General features: G+C 36.1%; 1 protein-coding gene across 9 annotated transcripts in view; it reads right to left on the minus strand.

The window, feature by feature from the left end:
* CCDC18 (coiled-coil domain containing 18) overlaps positions 1 to 16,071 on the minus strand; it is a 101,038-nt gene that overhangs the window by 75,786 nt on the left and 9,181 nt on the right. For all 9 annotated transcript variants that reach the window (XM_023641621.2, XM_023641618.2, XM_023641617.2 and 6 more), the window contains 2 exons: positions 15,889 to 15,995; positions 14,542 to 14,670 (listed from right to left, as the gene is read on the minus strand). In XM_023641621.2, the coding sequence (XP_023497389.2) occupies positions 14,542 to 14,670; positions 15,889 to 15,995 (236 nt within the window). The remainder of the gene's footprint in view (positions 1 to 14,541; positions 14,671 to 15,888; positions 15,996 to 16,071) is intronic.

Consider the following 16,071-nt stretch of genomic DNA (forward strand, 5'->3'; position numbering starts at 1 on the left):
AGCTGAATCCCTTTACCTGTACTCTAGATCTTAGCTCTTCTCTTTCAAGAACTTACTCTTGCTTCTGTATTTTCAGTCTCCTCTATTGGCTTACAATTCAAGAGAAAGTATCCCTTACTTCCCAAATATATGTGGTTTTTATGTGTGGATAACAACTGTGGATATCAGAGATGTCTATTTGGTCCCAAAGTTTCAGATAAAAATAGAAAGAGTTTAAACAATAAGGGATTTATCTAAAAATCTAAGAGAATATATTTAATTTCTAAGTTTGCATAGAGTTCAGAGAACAAAGGATACCTGTATTTCTTTCTTAAATAAACAAAACCTCACAGATATTGTGCTTTCCTCTGTCATCCTTCCTTTCAAGCCAAACTTATTCACTTTACATTTATTTACTTTTCCTCACCATCAAATAAAAAAAATAAGTCATGACATATTTCAGCCACACAGAAAAGTATGGATAAATATAGCCATGTACTGCCAACCCAGCTTTAATGAATCATAACTCTTTGCTAATTTTTGCTTTATGCAGCCTTTTTCATTTTAAGCAAATAAAACACTACAGACATTATAGAGTTGAAGTCCCAGTGTGTCCCTTCCAAATCCCATCCCCCCGACTTCTTCCACAGAGTAACCCGAATCTGACTTTTATATTACCATATGTTTTGTACATTCACATGTTAACCCAAACCCACAAACAGTACATCATAGTTCATCTATTCTAAGAGTCACACTGTTTTCACATTTTTAACAATCTCTAAAATTGGTGTATATAGAGATATGTATACATATATTTTAAAGATTTTATTTTTCCTTTTTCCCCCCAAAGCCCCCCGATACATAGTTGCATATTTTTTAGTTGTGGGTCCTTCTAGTCATGGCATGTGGGATGCCGCCTCAGCATGGCCCAACGAGCGGTGCCATGTGCACGCCCAGGATCTGAACCAGCGAAACCCTGGGCCGCCGAAGCAGAGTGCAAGAACTTAACCAGTCGGCCATGGGGCCGGCCCCCTAAAATTGGTATATATTTTACAATTGGTATATCATAGTCTCACAGTGATTTTTTCTTAGTGATTACTAAAATAATGGTACACCTTAAAATCTGTGTAGTTTTACATTCAATAAAATATCACAGTCTTTTTCCCATGTTTTTACACTTTATATGAATGGCATCACACTCTATACATCCTTCTGCAGACTGCTTTTGTTCAATATCATTCAAGATCTATCTGTGTTCACCCCTGTGACTATAGTTCAGTTTTTAAAATCTACTACATAGAATTCTGTTGTATAGAAACACTTTAACTTATTTATCCATTTTTCAGTTGATAGACATTGAGGTTGTTTCCAGCTAATACAAACAATGTTGCGTGGCTCCTTGGCAATATGTGTGAGAGTCCCTTTAAGATAAATAGCTAGGAGCTGAACTGCTAGACATTTTCCAAAAGATATTTCAAAGTTGAAGGTACTAGGTACGTGCACCTTCAACTTTATGAAGTCCTTTTAAAAAACATCAGTAAGCAGGTGTACCAGTTTACACTGTCAACCAGAAATGTGAGTGAGACTTCCTGTTGTAACACACGTTCACTCATGCTTAGAGAAGCAGTATAGAATAATAATAAAATAATAACCTATTTAAGCCTCCCAACAATCTATAATGAAGCTAAGTACCAAAAACGAGGTACTGAGAGGTTAAGTAACTCATCCAAGACCTCACAGGTTATAGTAAGTGTAACCTGTTTCCAAAATCTCTCTACTTAACCACTTTGCACTGCTACCTCTGCCATGGTATTACACCTGGTGTGCCCTGGAGCCCTTGGGTTCAAATTCTATCTCTACCACTTTGTAACTGTGTGACCTCAACTTCTCTCTAATTCAGTTTCCTCATCCATAAAATGAGGATATTATCGATCTCCTATGATTGAGGAGTAAATAAGTTACACACTTAAAGCACTTAGAAAAGTGTTTACACAGAGTAAATGCTCATAATTTTTATAATTATCATCAAATTAAAAACTTTTGCCAATCTAAAATGTGTGAAATGATTGTAGTTTTACAATCTCATTGTAGTTTTAATCTGTATTTTTAATGACAGTGAAGTTGAGCAATTTCCTGAGTTTCACTGGCCATTTGGATTTCCTTGTCCTTTATCTGTTCAGATTCTTTGTCTTTTACTACTGGATATTTTTCCCCTTTTCTCATTGATTTCTGAGAGTTCTTTTATAAATTCTGCATACTAATCTTTGTAAATTATATTATTTGCAGATATTTCTCCAAGTATCTGGCTTGTCTTTTTCACTTCTTAAATGATGTTTTACAGAACAAAGTTTTTAAAGTCTTAAAATTTAGCAATCTTTTTCTGTAATATTTATACCTTCTGGATCTCATTTTAAAAACATTCTTTCCTACAATGAGACATCATTGAAACTATTCCCCTATATTTTCTCTAAAAGATTTGCTTTTCACAATTGAGTCTTTAATACATTTGGAATTTTTTTGTGTGTGCAGGTATGGTAGGAGGCAGGGATCTAACTTAATTTTTCTAAATCAATAATCAATTCTCCCAGCATCATTTTTTGAAATTTTTCTTTTTAAAATTTCAAATTGGTACACCCTTAATGTAGATTCACCAATTTTTGACACTTTGCCACAACTGCTTTATGTCTCTCACTTGAGAGATTTTTCTGCAATGAACTACATTCTAGAATAATTAGTAACTTTCACCCCTAAATACTTCAGCACATATCTCCTAAGAACATGAACAGTACCTCATATAACCACAACACAAATCAAATTCAAGTAATCTAAAATTGATGCAATATTATTACCTCATACACAATTCATACGTAAGTTTCATCAATTATTCCGACAATGTCCTTTATATAATTTTTTTCCTTCTGATCCAGGATCACGTGCTGCTTTTACCTATCCTATCTCTTTAGTCTCCTTAATCAGGAACATCTGCTCAGCTTTTCTTTTTCTTTTCTTTTTTTTTTTGGTCAGGAAGATTGGCCCTGAGCTAAATCTGTTGCCAATCTTCCTCTTTTTGCTTAAGATTGTCCCTGAGCTAACATCTGTGTCAATCTTCCTCTATTTTTCATATGTGGGATGCCGCCACACCATGGCTTGACGAGTGGTGTGTAGGTCTGTGCCTGGGATCCAAAACTGTGATTCCAATCACCATGCCACTGGACCAGCCCCCTCAGCTTTTCTTGTCTTCCATGACACTGACATTTTTGAATAAACAACAGTTGTATAACAGAAGATCAACCTGAGTTTGTCTGACATTTCCTCATGATTAGATTCAGGCTACTCATTCTTGGGAGGCATACTACATAAATGACATTGTACCCTTCTCATTATATCACATATGAAACACATGTCAGTTTGTCCAGCCCCTTAATTTATTGATTCTTCCATCCTTTTCCCTGATTTGTAATGCCACCTCTGTTACATATCAAGTTTCCACTGTATGTGTTTGCTTAAGAGTCTCTGTTCTGTACCATTTATCTTTTTGTTTCTTCCTACACCAATATCACAATGACTTAATTAGTATAACTTCAGAAGTCTTGGTATCTATAGGCTTGTTCTCCACCTTGGTTTAGAGCTTCAAAATTGCTTGTCTAGTCTTGGACCTTGGTTCTTCCATACGATTTTTAGGGTCAGTTCAATAAATTGAACCAAAAATTCTGTTGGGATATTGATTGGAATTGTACTAAAAGTATAAATTATTTTGGGAAAAACTGATACCTTTATATTAGATTCCCTTCCAGAAAAATGGTACTACCTCATTAGCTAGATCTTCTTATAAGACATTCAATAAAGCTTTATAAACTTATCCATTGTATTAAGCATGTATGTTTATTCTGATGTTTTGACATCTGGGGCCTTACCGGCCCTAACAAGGCTGGCCCTCCCAGGGCTAGCCAATTCTTAGAGAAAGTAAACTCTTCACCTGGAAGTGAATCTTTCATACGAAAAATAATCAATCCAGGGCCCACTCTCCACTCCTCTATCTGGCTCTTACAATCAGAGCCAATATTCCCATATCATAATCACCCCAAGGCCCAGATACCAAACAACTCAGGACAGCCTTACACTCTAGCCCACTGAGATTATTCATCCTAAACAATCCTAAATCCACTTACCCTGCCTCAACCATTCTTTCTTGTGGAAACCACAATAAAATCTCTTGTTCACATTTTCCTCCCAACTCCCTCTGCCTCCTGACTAATTTTGATGCTTCCCTGTGTGGTCCCCTTGCATGGCATGTCGTATCTCCTGTTTCTAGGAATCTGTAAGTTTAAAATCTTCTTCCTTCATGACAGTCATTTCCATGTCTGTGTGTCTTACCATTCCTGATTAAAACAAATACTGAATACATTTTAAAACCCTCATTGAGATTGCACATATCGTCTGTAGATTTTTTTTCTTAACTTAGCTTTTATTTTAATTTTTATTAAGTGCAGAAGTCTTAAGTGAATGTATATGTGTATTTTGAATGAATTTTATATATGTATATAACCACATAACTACTATCCAGACCAAATACAGAACATTTCTAGCACTTAAAAAACTCTCATGCACCCTCTCAGTCTATATTCTTTTCCCCAAAAGGTAAGCACTATTTGGACTTTTAATATCATCTATCAATTTTGCCTACTCTTGATTTCTTATGGAAATAGACAGTATTCTTTTGTATCTGGCTTCTTTTGCTTGATTTTCTACCTGTGATATTCATCCATGTTGTTAAATAGCTACAGTTACTCTTTTTCACTGATGCATATATTTCATAATGTGAATATAACACTATTTATTTATTGATTGTATTGTTGACGAACATTTAGCAATTATCAATGAAGCTACTTTGAACATCGTTGCACATGTCTTTTGACGAATACAGGCATTCATTTCTGTTGGAGTGGATGCTGGATCACAGGGTGACTTATGCTTAGCTTTAGCAGATACTAGCAAACAGTTGTCCAAAGTGGATCTACCAATTTATACCACTACTAGAAATATATGACAATTCCACAACCTCGGCTCCACAATGTTGCCAAAACTTGATATTGTGAGTCGTTTTCATTTTAGCTGTGATATGGAATATATTTTATATTACTCAGTTCTAAAAGTTTTCTAGGGCCGGCCGGGTGGCACAGCAGTTAAATTTGCATGTTCCGCTCCTCGGCAGCCTGGGGTTCACTGGTTTGGATCCCGGGTGCGGACATGGCAACACTTGGCAAAAGCCATGCTGTGGTAGGCATCCCACAGATAAAGTAGAGGAAGATGGGCATGGATGTTAGCTCAGGGCCAGTCTTCCTCAGCAAAAAAAGGAGGATTAGCAGCAGATGTTAGCTCAGGGCTAATCTTCCTCAAAAAAGAGAAAGTTTTCTAATTTTCATCATATTTTCTTCAATGGTCTATGAGTAGCAAGAAAGCTGGCTTTAAACTTCCAAGTATACATGATTTCATTCTAACTGTGGTCTGAGAAGATGGTACATATGCAATCAGTATTTTGATGTTTGTTGAAATTCATTCTTTCTAACATAGTGAGGTAACAGATTATACATGTTATAGAAGTGCTTGAAAGAATGTGAATTCTCAAATTCTTGGGTACAGGCTTCCAAATATACATACATTAGATCAATATTATTAATTGTCATTCAACTCTTCACTTTTTACTTCTTTGTTGCTTAATCTAACAATTCCTAGTAAATGTATAAAAATGTTCCCCGTATGATTACAGATTTGTTCATTTCTACTTTAAATTTTATTTTCTTTACAGTAGTCTCCCCTTATCTGTGGGGGATACGTTCCAAGACCCCCAGTGGATGACTGAAACTGGACAGTACAAAACCCTATAGATACTATGTTTTCTCCTATAAATACAGATTTGAGGTATAATAGCAAAACTAGCATGAATTTCTCTTTCCTTCTTTACAATTTCACAGATAAAAGAGAGATCTAGCATAGATCTTACCACAGATCTAGCAACCTCAGCATACAATTTTTTTTCTTTCCTTAGGTTGAGACCCTTAACCTTTTCACTTAAAGGAAGCACCCTCTGGCTTCTCTTTGGCATATCCGAATTGCCAGCATCCCTACTCTTGCACTTTGGGGCCATCATTAAGTAAAATAAGGGTGACTTGAACACAAGCACTCGATACTGAGACAGTCGATCTGATAACTGAGACGTTATCAGTGACCAACGGCTGGGTAGTGTATAAAGTGTGGATACGTGGACAAAGTATGTGGACAAAGGGATGATTCATGTCGCAGACAGGACAGGACAGGAAGGGCAGGATGGAGCGGGATGGCATGAGATTTCATCATGCTACTCAGAATGGCGTGCATTTTATATTTATGAATTGTTTACTTCTGGAATTTTCCTTTAAATATTTTTGAAGCACAGTTGACGGTAGGTAACTGAAACTACAGAAAGCAAAATTGGGGATGAAAGAGGACTACTGTACATATTTTGAGACTAAATTATTAGATACATATAGGTTTAGGATTGTCATAGCTTCCTGCTTAAGTGTTACTTAAACATTACATAAATGATTTTCTAAAAATTTTTATTGAGATTATGATAGTTTACAACCTTCTGAAATTTCAGTTGTACATTATTGTTTGTCAGTCGTGTTGTAGGTGCACCACCTCACCCTTTGTGCCCACTCCCCAACACGCCTTTCCCCAGGAAGCCACTAGTCTGTTCTCTTTGTCTATGTTTAACTTCCACATGTGAGTGAAGTCATACAAAGATTGTCTTTCTCTATCTGGCTTATTTCACTGAACATAATCCCCTCGAGGTCCATCCATGTTGTTGTGAATGGGATGAATTTATTCTTTTTTATGGCTGAGTAGTATTCCACTATATATATATATACCATATCTTCTTTATCCAATCATCAATTGAAGGGCACTCAGGTTGCTTCCACCTCTTGGCTATTGTAAATAATGCTGCAATGAACACAGCAGGGCATGGGACTTTTTGAATCGCTGATTTGAAGTTCTTTGGATAGATACCCAGTAGTGGGAGGTTGGGTCATATGGTATTTCTATTTTTAATTTTTTGAGAAATCTCCATACTGTTTTCCATAGTGGCTGCACCAGTTTGCATTCCCACCAGCAGTGTATGAGGGTTCCTTTTTCTCCACAACCTCTCCAACATTTGTTACTTTCTGCTTGGGTTATTTTTGCCATTCTAATGGGAGTAAGGTGATATCTTAGTGTACTTTTGATTTGTATTTCCCTGATGATTAGTGATGCTGAGCATCCTTTCATGTGCCTATTGGCCATCCGTATATCTTCTTTGGAAAAATGTCTGTTCATGTCTCCTGCCCATTTTTTGATCAGGTGTTTGATTTTTTGCTGTTGAGTAGTGTGAGTTCTTTATATATTATGGAAATTAGGCCTTTGTCGGATATATGACTTGTAAATATTTGTTCCTAATTAGTGGGTTGTTTTTGTTTCAATCCTGTTTTCCCTTGCCTTGAAGAAGCTCTTTAGTCTGATGAAGTCCCATTTGTTTATTCTTTCTATTGTTTCCCTTGTCTGAGAAGACATGGTGTTCAAAAAGATCCTTTTAAGACTGATGTCAAAGAGTGTACTGCCTATATTTTCTTCTAGAAGCCTTATGGTTTCAGGTCTTACCTTTAGGTCTTTGATCCATTTTGAGTTTATTTTTGTGAATGGTGAAAAAGAATGGTCAATTTTCATTCTTTTACATGTGGCTTTCCAGTTTTCCCAGCACTGTTTGTTGAAGTGATTTTCTTTGCTCCATTATATGCCCTCAGCTCCTTTGTCAAAGATTAGCTGTCCATAGATGTGTGGTTTTATTTCTGGGCTTTCAGTTCTGCTCCATTGATCTGCACACCTGTTTTTGTACCAGTACCGTGCTGTTTTGATTACTGAAGCTTTGTAATATGTTTTGAGGTCAGGGATTGTGATGCCTCCAGCTTTGTTCTTTTTTCTCAGGATTGCTTTAGCAATTTGGGGTCTTTTGTTGCCTCATACGAATTTTAGGATTCTTTGTTCTATTTCTGTAAAGAATGTCCTTGGGATTCTGATAGGGATTGTGTTGAATCTGTAGACTGCTTTAGGTAGAATGGACATTTTAACTATGTTTATTCTTCCAATCCATGTGCATGGAACGTCCTTCCATTTCTTTATGTCATCATCAATTTCTTTCAGGAAAGTCTTGTAGTTTTTGTTGTATAGGTCTTTCACTTCCTTAGTTCAATTCACCCCAAGGTATTTTATTCTTTTTGTTGCAACTGTGAATGGTATTGTGTTCTTGAGTTCTTTTTCTGTTAGTTCGTTATTAGAGTATAGAAATACTACTGATTTATGTAAGTTGACTTTATACACTACAACTTTGCTGTAGTTGTTGATTACTTCTAATAGTTTTCCAATGGATTTTTTGGGGTTTTCTACATATAAGATCATGTCGTCTGCAAACAGCAAGAGTTTCACTTCTTCACTCCCTATTTGGATTCCTTTTATTCCTTTCTCTTGCCTGATTGCTCTGGCCAAAACATCCAGTACTATGTTGAAGAGTGGTGATAGTGGGCATCCTTGCCTCATTGCTGTTCTCAGGGGGATGGCACTCAGTTTTTGCCCATTGAGTATGATGTTGGCTGTGGGTTTGTCATATCTGGCCTTTATTATGTTGAGGTAATTTCCTTCTATCCCCATTTTGTTCAGAGTTTTTATCATAAATGGCTGTTGGATCTTGTCAAATGCTTTCTCTGCATCTATTGAGATGATCATGTGGTTTTTATTCCTCAATTTGTTGATGTGGTATATCACGTTGATTGATTTGCGGATGTTGAACCATCCCTGTGTCCCTGGTATGAATCCCACTTGATCATGATGTATGATCCTTTTGATGTATTGCTGAATTTGGGTTGCCAAAATTTTGTTGAGAATTTTTTCATCTATGTTCATCAGCGATATTGGTCTGTAGTTCTCCTTTTTTGTGCTGTCCTTGTCAGGCTTTGGTATCAGAGTGGTGTTGGCCTCATAGAATGTGTTAGGAAGTGTTCCACCCTCCCATATTTTTTTGGAATAGCTTGAAAAGTATAGATATTAAATCCTGTGTGAAAGTTTGGTAGAATTCCCCAGGAAAGCCATCTGGTCCTGGGGTTTTATTCTCTGGGATGCTTTTGATTGCTATTTCAATCTCTTTCCTTGTGATTGGTCTGTTCAGATTGTCTGCTTCTTCTTCACTTAGCTTTGAGAGGTTGTAAGAGTCTAAGAATTTATCCATTTCCTCTAGGTTATCCATTTTGTTGGCATATAGTTTTTCATAGTATTCTCTTATAATCCATTTTATTTCTGTGGAGGCTGTTGTTATTTCTCCTCTTTCATTTCTGATTTTGTTTATTTGAGCTTTCTCTCTTTTTTTCTTTGTAAGTCTGGCTAGGGGCTTGTCAATTTTATTTATCTTCTCAATGAACCAGCTCTTTGTTTCACTGATCCTTTCTACTGCCTTTTTTGTTTCAATAGCATTTATTTCTGCTCTGATTTTTATTACTTCTCTCCTTCTGTTGACTTTGGGCTTTGTTTGTTCTTCTTTCTCTAATTCAGTTAGGTGTAATTTGAGATTGCTTATTTGGAATTTCTCTTGTTTGTTAAGGTGTGCTTGTATTGTGATGAATTTTCCCTCTTAATACAGCTTTTGCTATATCCCATATGAGTTGGTATGGCATGTTATCATTTTCCTTTGCCTCCAGATATTTTTGATTTTGTCTTTAATTTCTTCAATGACCCACTGCTTGTTCAATAGCATATTGTTTAGTCTTCACATCTTTGTCCCTTTCTCAGCTTTTTTCTTGTAATTAATTTCTAGCTTTATAGCATTATGATCGGAGAAGATGCTTGTTATTATTTCAATTTTTTAAAATTTATAGAGGCTTGCCTTGTTTTCCAACATACGGTCTATCCTTAAGAATGTCCCATGTGCACTTGAGAACAACGTGTACTCTGCTGTTTTTGGATGGAGTGTTCTATATATGTCTATTAAATCCAACTGTTTTAGCTTCTCGTTTAATTCCACTGTTTCCTTGTTGATTTTCTGTCTGGATGATCTGTCCAATGATGTCAGTGGGGTGTTGAGGTCCCCTACCATTACTGTGTCATTTTTGATATCTTCTTTAAGATTTGTTAATAGTTGCTTTGTGAACTTTGGTGTTCCTGTGTTGGGTGCATAGATATTTATAAGCGTTATTTCTTCTTGATGTAGTGTCCCTTTGATCATTATCTATTGCCCCTCTTTGTCTTTCTTTACCTGCCTTATCTGGAAATCTACTTTGTCCGATGTAAGTATTGTGACACCTGCTTTCTTTTGTTTGCCATTAGCTTGGAGTATCGTCTTCCACCCTTCACTCTGAGCCTGTATTTGTCATTGGAGCTGAGATGTGTATCCTGGAGGCAGCAAATTGTTGGATCTTGTTCTTTAATCCATCTTGCCACTTGTGTCTTTATTGGAGAGTTCAATCCGTTTACATTGAGGGTGATTATTGATGTATGAGGGCTTAGTGCTGTCATTTGATTTCCGGTTTTCCTGCATTTCCTTTGTTTCTCGTCCTGTGTGTTTTGTTTTACCCATTGATTTCTGCAGTTTCATATCCTGTGTTTCTTAGTTTTCTCCTTATTTATCTTTTGTGTTTCTGTTCTGCTTTTTAGTTTAGTGGCTACCCTGAAGTTTGTATTCAGAATCTCGTGCATAACATAGTCCATTTTCTGATGGCCTCTTATTTCTTTAGTCTAAACTGATTCAGCCCTTTTTCTCCATCCCTCTAAGTTATTATTGTCATATCTTATTCCAACTTGTGTTGTGAGTTTGTGGTTAAAGTGACAAGATTGTTTTTGGTGTTTTCCTTCCCTTTAGCCTAATGCTGTAGTTGAGTATGTGCTATCCTAGTCTATCTGTCTCCTTACTCTGTGTTTTGTGACCCCTTTCTCCCTTTTTTTCTTTTTTCAGGTATGATGGCCTTTTTGAGGATTTCTTGCGGGGGGGTTCTCGTGGCTACAAAGTCCCTTAGCTTTTGTTTGTCTGGGAGAGATTTAATTTCTCCCTCATATCCGAAGGGTATTTTTGCTGGATAGAGTATTCTTGGCTGAAGGTTTTTACGTTTTAAAGTTTTGAATACATCATACCATTCTCTCCTTGCTTGTAAGGTTTCTGCAGAGAAATCTGCTGAAGGTTTGATAGGGGTTCCTTTATAGGTTATTTTCTTCTGCCTTGCTGCCCTGTGTATTCTTTCTCTGTCATTCATCTTTACCAGTTTTGCTACTATATGCCTTGCAGTAGGTCTTTTTACATTGACAAATCTAGGTGATCTGACAACTTCCTCCACACACATTTCCTTCTCATTCCCTAGATTTGGGAAGTTCTCTGTTATTATTTCTTTGAGCACACTTTCTGCTCCATTCTTCTTCTCTTCACCTTCTTGGATACCTATAATGCTTATGTTGCATTTCCTCATTGAGTCAGATATTTCTTAGAGACTTTCTTCATTTCTTTTTAGTCTCAGTTCTCTCTCCTCCTCTGTCTGGAGCCATTCAACATGTCTATCTTCGATTATGCTGATTCCCTCCTCTATGGTGTCCACATGAGCATTCAGGGGATCTGTATTTTGTTTTATCTCTTCCATTGTGTCTTTCATCTCTAGTATTTCTGATTGATTCTTCTTTATAGTTTCAATCTCTTTTGTGAAGTAGCTCCTGAACTCACTGAATTGTTTCTCTATATTCTGTTTTACCTCATTGAGTTTTTTGATGATAGCTATTCTGAATTCCTTTCATTTAGTTTACTTATTTCTGAGTCCTCAGGACATAATTCTGGGTATTTACTGTTTTCCCTCTGGTCTGGAGTTTCGATGAACTGACTGACGCTGGAACCATGGGTTTTCCCCATTGTGATATTATTCGGTTGCATTTACAGCCTATCACCACTAGATGGGGGTCAAGAGCCACGCATTCTGAGCCTTCTGCCTTCAGGCAAGATGACATAGCACAGTACAGGTTGGGGGGGCATTTTCTTTTGTGCGCAGACCTGGGTTTCCCGATCAGCTCTCGCTATCTGGTCTCCTGGGGTCGTGGCTTGATGAGGTCATCCCACACGGAAGCTTTCACCCCATTAGAGGGCTTCCCTCTAGGCTGCAAGGGCGCTAGGGAGTCCGGGATGATCCTGCAGACCCGTGAACTCTCCGCCACTCCTTCCCTCATGGAGCCTCCCGCAGCATCAATCCCAGTCTTTAGGGGAGGGAGCGAAGTTCTCTCTTACCCTGTTCCAGCTCCTCTGAGGGGGGCTCCAACCTCTCCACCCTTCATTATTTGGCTGCTGTGACTCTCTGAGGATTCCCGTGCTATTAGGATATTTTCTGTTGGAATATGGTTGCTCCTTTTTGTTGTATGTTGGAGGGGAGAGACTCCCAGGGAAGCTCACACCGCCATGATGGTGATGTCACCCCATAAGAGTCATTTTTAACTCTAGTAATGCTTGTTGTACTTAAATCTGTTCTGTGTGATATTAATATAACTATATCTACTATGCTCTGGTGACTATTTGCCTGAAATATTTCTTTCCATCCCTTTACTTTCAACTTCTCTGTGTCTTTATGCTTTAGTTATATTTCTTATAAATAGTATACAGCTCAACAACCTCTGCTCTATTTACACTTGCTGTTTAATCCATTATAGTTAATCTTCCACATCCAAAAGAATGTCTTTGCAAAGGTTTCGATCTTTCAATTTCAGAATGCCAATATCCATTCTAGTTCTTCAAAAAGCTCCAAGAATCTTTCTTCATGTCACACCTCTACCTAAACATTTCAATTGCCTATTTATGCTCTCCAGGTTAAAATATAAATCCTTTGGCATAACATACAAAGCCATTTAGAGTCTGGACCAAGCCTGTCTTTCTTGTCCCATTTCCTACTACACGTATTCATTTAAAAGTATCTAAAACTCCTTAGTTTTCAGCAATGATGATGTTTTACACTTCTACACCTTTGCACATGCCATCCAGAATGTGTCCATCCCCACTAATTCACCTTGTGAAAGCAAAGTCAATGCTCTACCCTAAACATTATCTCTTATGTAAGTTTTACAGAGAGAACTAGTCGCTCCTCCTCTGTACTTTTCTTAGCTATATTATGAAACTAGTTTCATGTATTATGATCTCACTATTTTAAATAACCATGTACAAGAAGCTTATCTGAATAGGTAAAGTCTGAATTTCAGAATATTTAACCACACAGTTTAAACTTACAATAGCTACATTTGATAGTGTTTATTATTTAAGAGACACTTTACATTTCCTTCATTTAACCCTTATATCAAGACAATATTGTCTTGATTTAATAGATGAACAAACTAGTGTTCAAGAAAGTTAAACAGTTTGCCCAAGGTAATAAAGCCACTAAGAGGTAAAATCTGGCTGTTTGACTCCAAAACCTAAACATTTCCACTAAGTAATATTGCCTACCAAATATATATTGTAACTTGAACTGGACTAACCAAATGCTCCTAAGAAAATGTTCTTCCAAGCCCTTTTTAATGAAAAATGATTCATAGATGGGTTTTGAGTGGTTTTTAGAAGTTTAAATGCACATGCAAACACATACTTAACCTATTTATGACAACTTCTCAAAAAATACTTTCTTTGTAATCTTATTTATATCATAGTATAAATTTTTTGAATATATTTTTTGTTTTAAAAGAACATAAGAATACAGATTATGAGAGAGAGAGAGATATATATATATATAGTTTCTTTATTTGGCTGAGGACAATTCACCCCAAGGTAACACCTGTTGCCAATCTTTTTTTTGCTTGAGGAAGATTCACCCTGAGCTAACATCTGTGCCAATCCTCCTCTATTTTGTATCTGGGTCGTCACCACAGCATGGCCACTGACAAGCGGTATAGGTCCACACCCGGGAACCAAACCTGGGCTGCCAAAGCAGAACATGCTGAACTTAACTACTAGGCCATGGGCCAGCCCCCCAGATTATGATTTTACCCCATGTAAAAGCTGTTATATTATAAAATCTCATTATTTTAAACTAAAAAATTTTAAATCCTTCTTAGTTTAAAAGTTAATTGACACTCAAAGTTAGTGGTTCATTGGTCAAGGTTACTTCCAAAACTCTATCTTAATATGTGGTTTATACAAAACAGATACTTTTGCATTACTTTTGTGTTCCTAAAGGAAGACCCAACCACACTTTTTCATGAATTTTATACAGGTCATACAATTTAATTTCAGAAATAAGTAAATATTATTACATTGATAATCATTATCAGGATTCTAGAATTAATCCCAATCCAGAATGTCAATAACATAAAATCTACCCATGAAAATTTTAATGGAAAATGAAAAAGAAATTAATGGATAAAAAAAGAACTTTAACCTATTCTACTGTCAAATTTCTTAAATTTTTTCACTTCAAAAATTAGCTAGAATTTTAAATAGGTAATATATTCTTTTTTTCTTCTATAAAAACAATTATTTGCTTTAAAAATACATACCTCTTCCCTTGTTTACTTTGTTCAAGTAAGTCCACCTTCAACTTTATACACTCCTCTTGGGACTTTTGCAAACTTTGTTGCTTTTCAATCACCATTTTCTGGCTCTGCTCTAATTTATCTTCTGCCTCCCTACAGAATAAAGGATATTTTGTAAAGGTCATTAAAGAAATTATTCCAGGTATGCAAGAATAGCTCAACATTAGGACTTCTATTAGTTTAAATCACTGACCTAAGACAAACAAATATTTAATAAGAGATAGAGAAAAGGTTTATTTATCATCTGTCAACTAAGAGGTTTTAGAAGGAATAAAAGAATACTTCCATCAAATGATAAATATATTTGAAATAACAGTTTATATCCTATATCATGGTCAGATACTAGAAGCATTACCATATAGTTCAGAAACTAGTTAAGAATGACTGCTATCACCACTAAATCCAATGATTTTTCTGTCAGTTGCAAAAAGCAAAAATAAAAAAGTAGTAAGTATAAATTTTGGAAAGGAAAGACAAAATTTTCTTCTTTTTCTGATATCATTACTACTTGGAAAGTCCAGGAGAATCAAAATGAAAGACTATTAGAATTAATAAAAGAGTATGACAAATAGTCCATTTACAAAATAATTATACAAAAAGCAATAGCATTTCTATATTCTATCAATGAATAGAATGAGAACACATTTACAACAACCAAATATATAAAATATCTAGGAAAAAACTTAAAATAATATATGTATTACAAAGAAAAATTACAAAATTCTGATAGTCATGAAAGACGACTTTACTGTGTGTCAGAATCTTCTGCAGGACTTGTTAAAATACAGATTGCTGGGTCCTACCTCCCAGAGTTAGTGATTCAGTAAGTCTGAGATAGGACCTGAGAGCTGCATTTCTAACAAGTTCCCAGATGAGGCTAATACTGCTGGTCCCAGAATTATACTTTGAGAATCACTAAAATGGAGTAATGTGCTATTTAGTATGCATATACTCCTCATTTTATTCAAAGCAGAAGAGGAAGATAAATTATAAAGTGCCTGATTCCTCGTATTTTATTTCTTGAACTCCCACTGAAGCACTGAGTATACATTACTATGTAAGGCAAGAAATGAATAAGTTCCTGTTTAATAAAAGCATGTAAATAAGCATCCAGCTTAGATTTAGTCTTTTTTAGCCCCCATATACTGCAAGCATCCTGCAGCCAAGAGGATTTATGATGGACTGAAAAAAGATTCAACATGTTCTAAGACAGTCTATAGGCCACTCTAGATTTACTGGGCTGGGGGACAAGATATATGAAAAAGTAGAAGTAGGAAATAAAAAATTTAAAGCTATGAAAAGTATATTTACCTCAAAACTTTATCTTGGGCTGAAACTTCTGCTTCCAAATTTATAATCTGTTCTTCTAAGATTGGCACATTGGCTGCCTGTTGTTGAACAGATTCAAGCATAGAAACCTAAAACAAAAAACAACTTTTAGAGCACTTTCTTTCAGAAAATAAATTAGTCTACTTGGTCCTCCGTTTCGTTTAC

Source organism: Equus caballus, chromosome 5 (genome assembly GCF_041296265.1).
Source record: "Equus caballus isolate H_3958 breed thoroughbred chromosome 5, TB-T2T, whole genome shotgun sequence".
Taxonomy (NCBI): domain Eukaryota; kingdom Metazoa; phylum Chordata; class Mammalia; order Perissodactyla; family Equidae; genus Equus; species Equus caballus.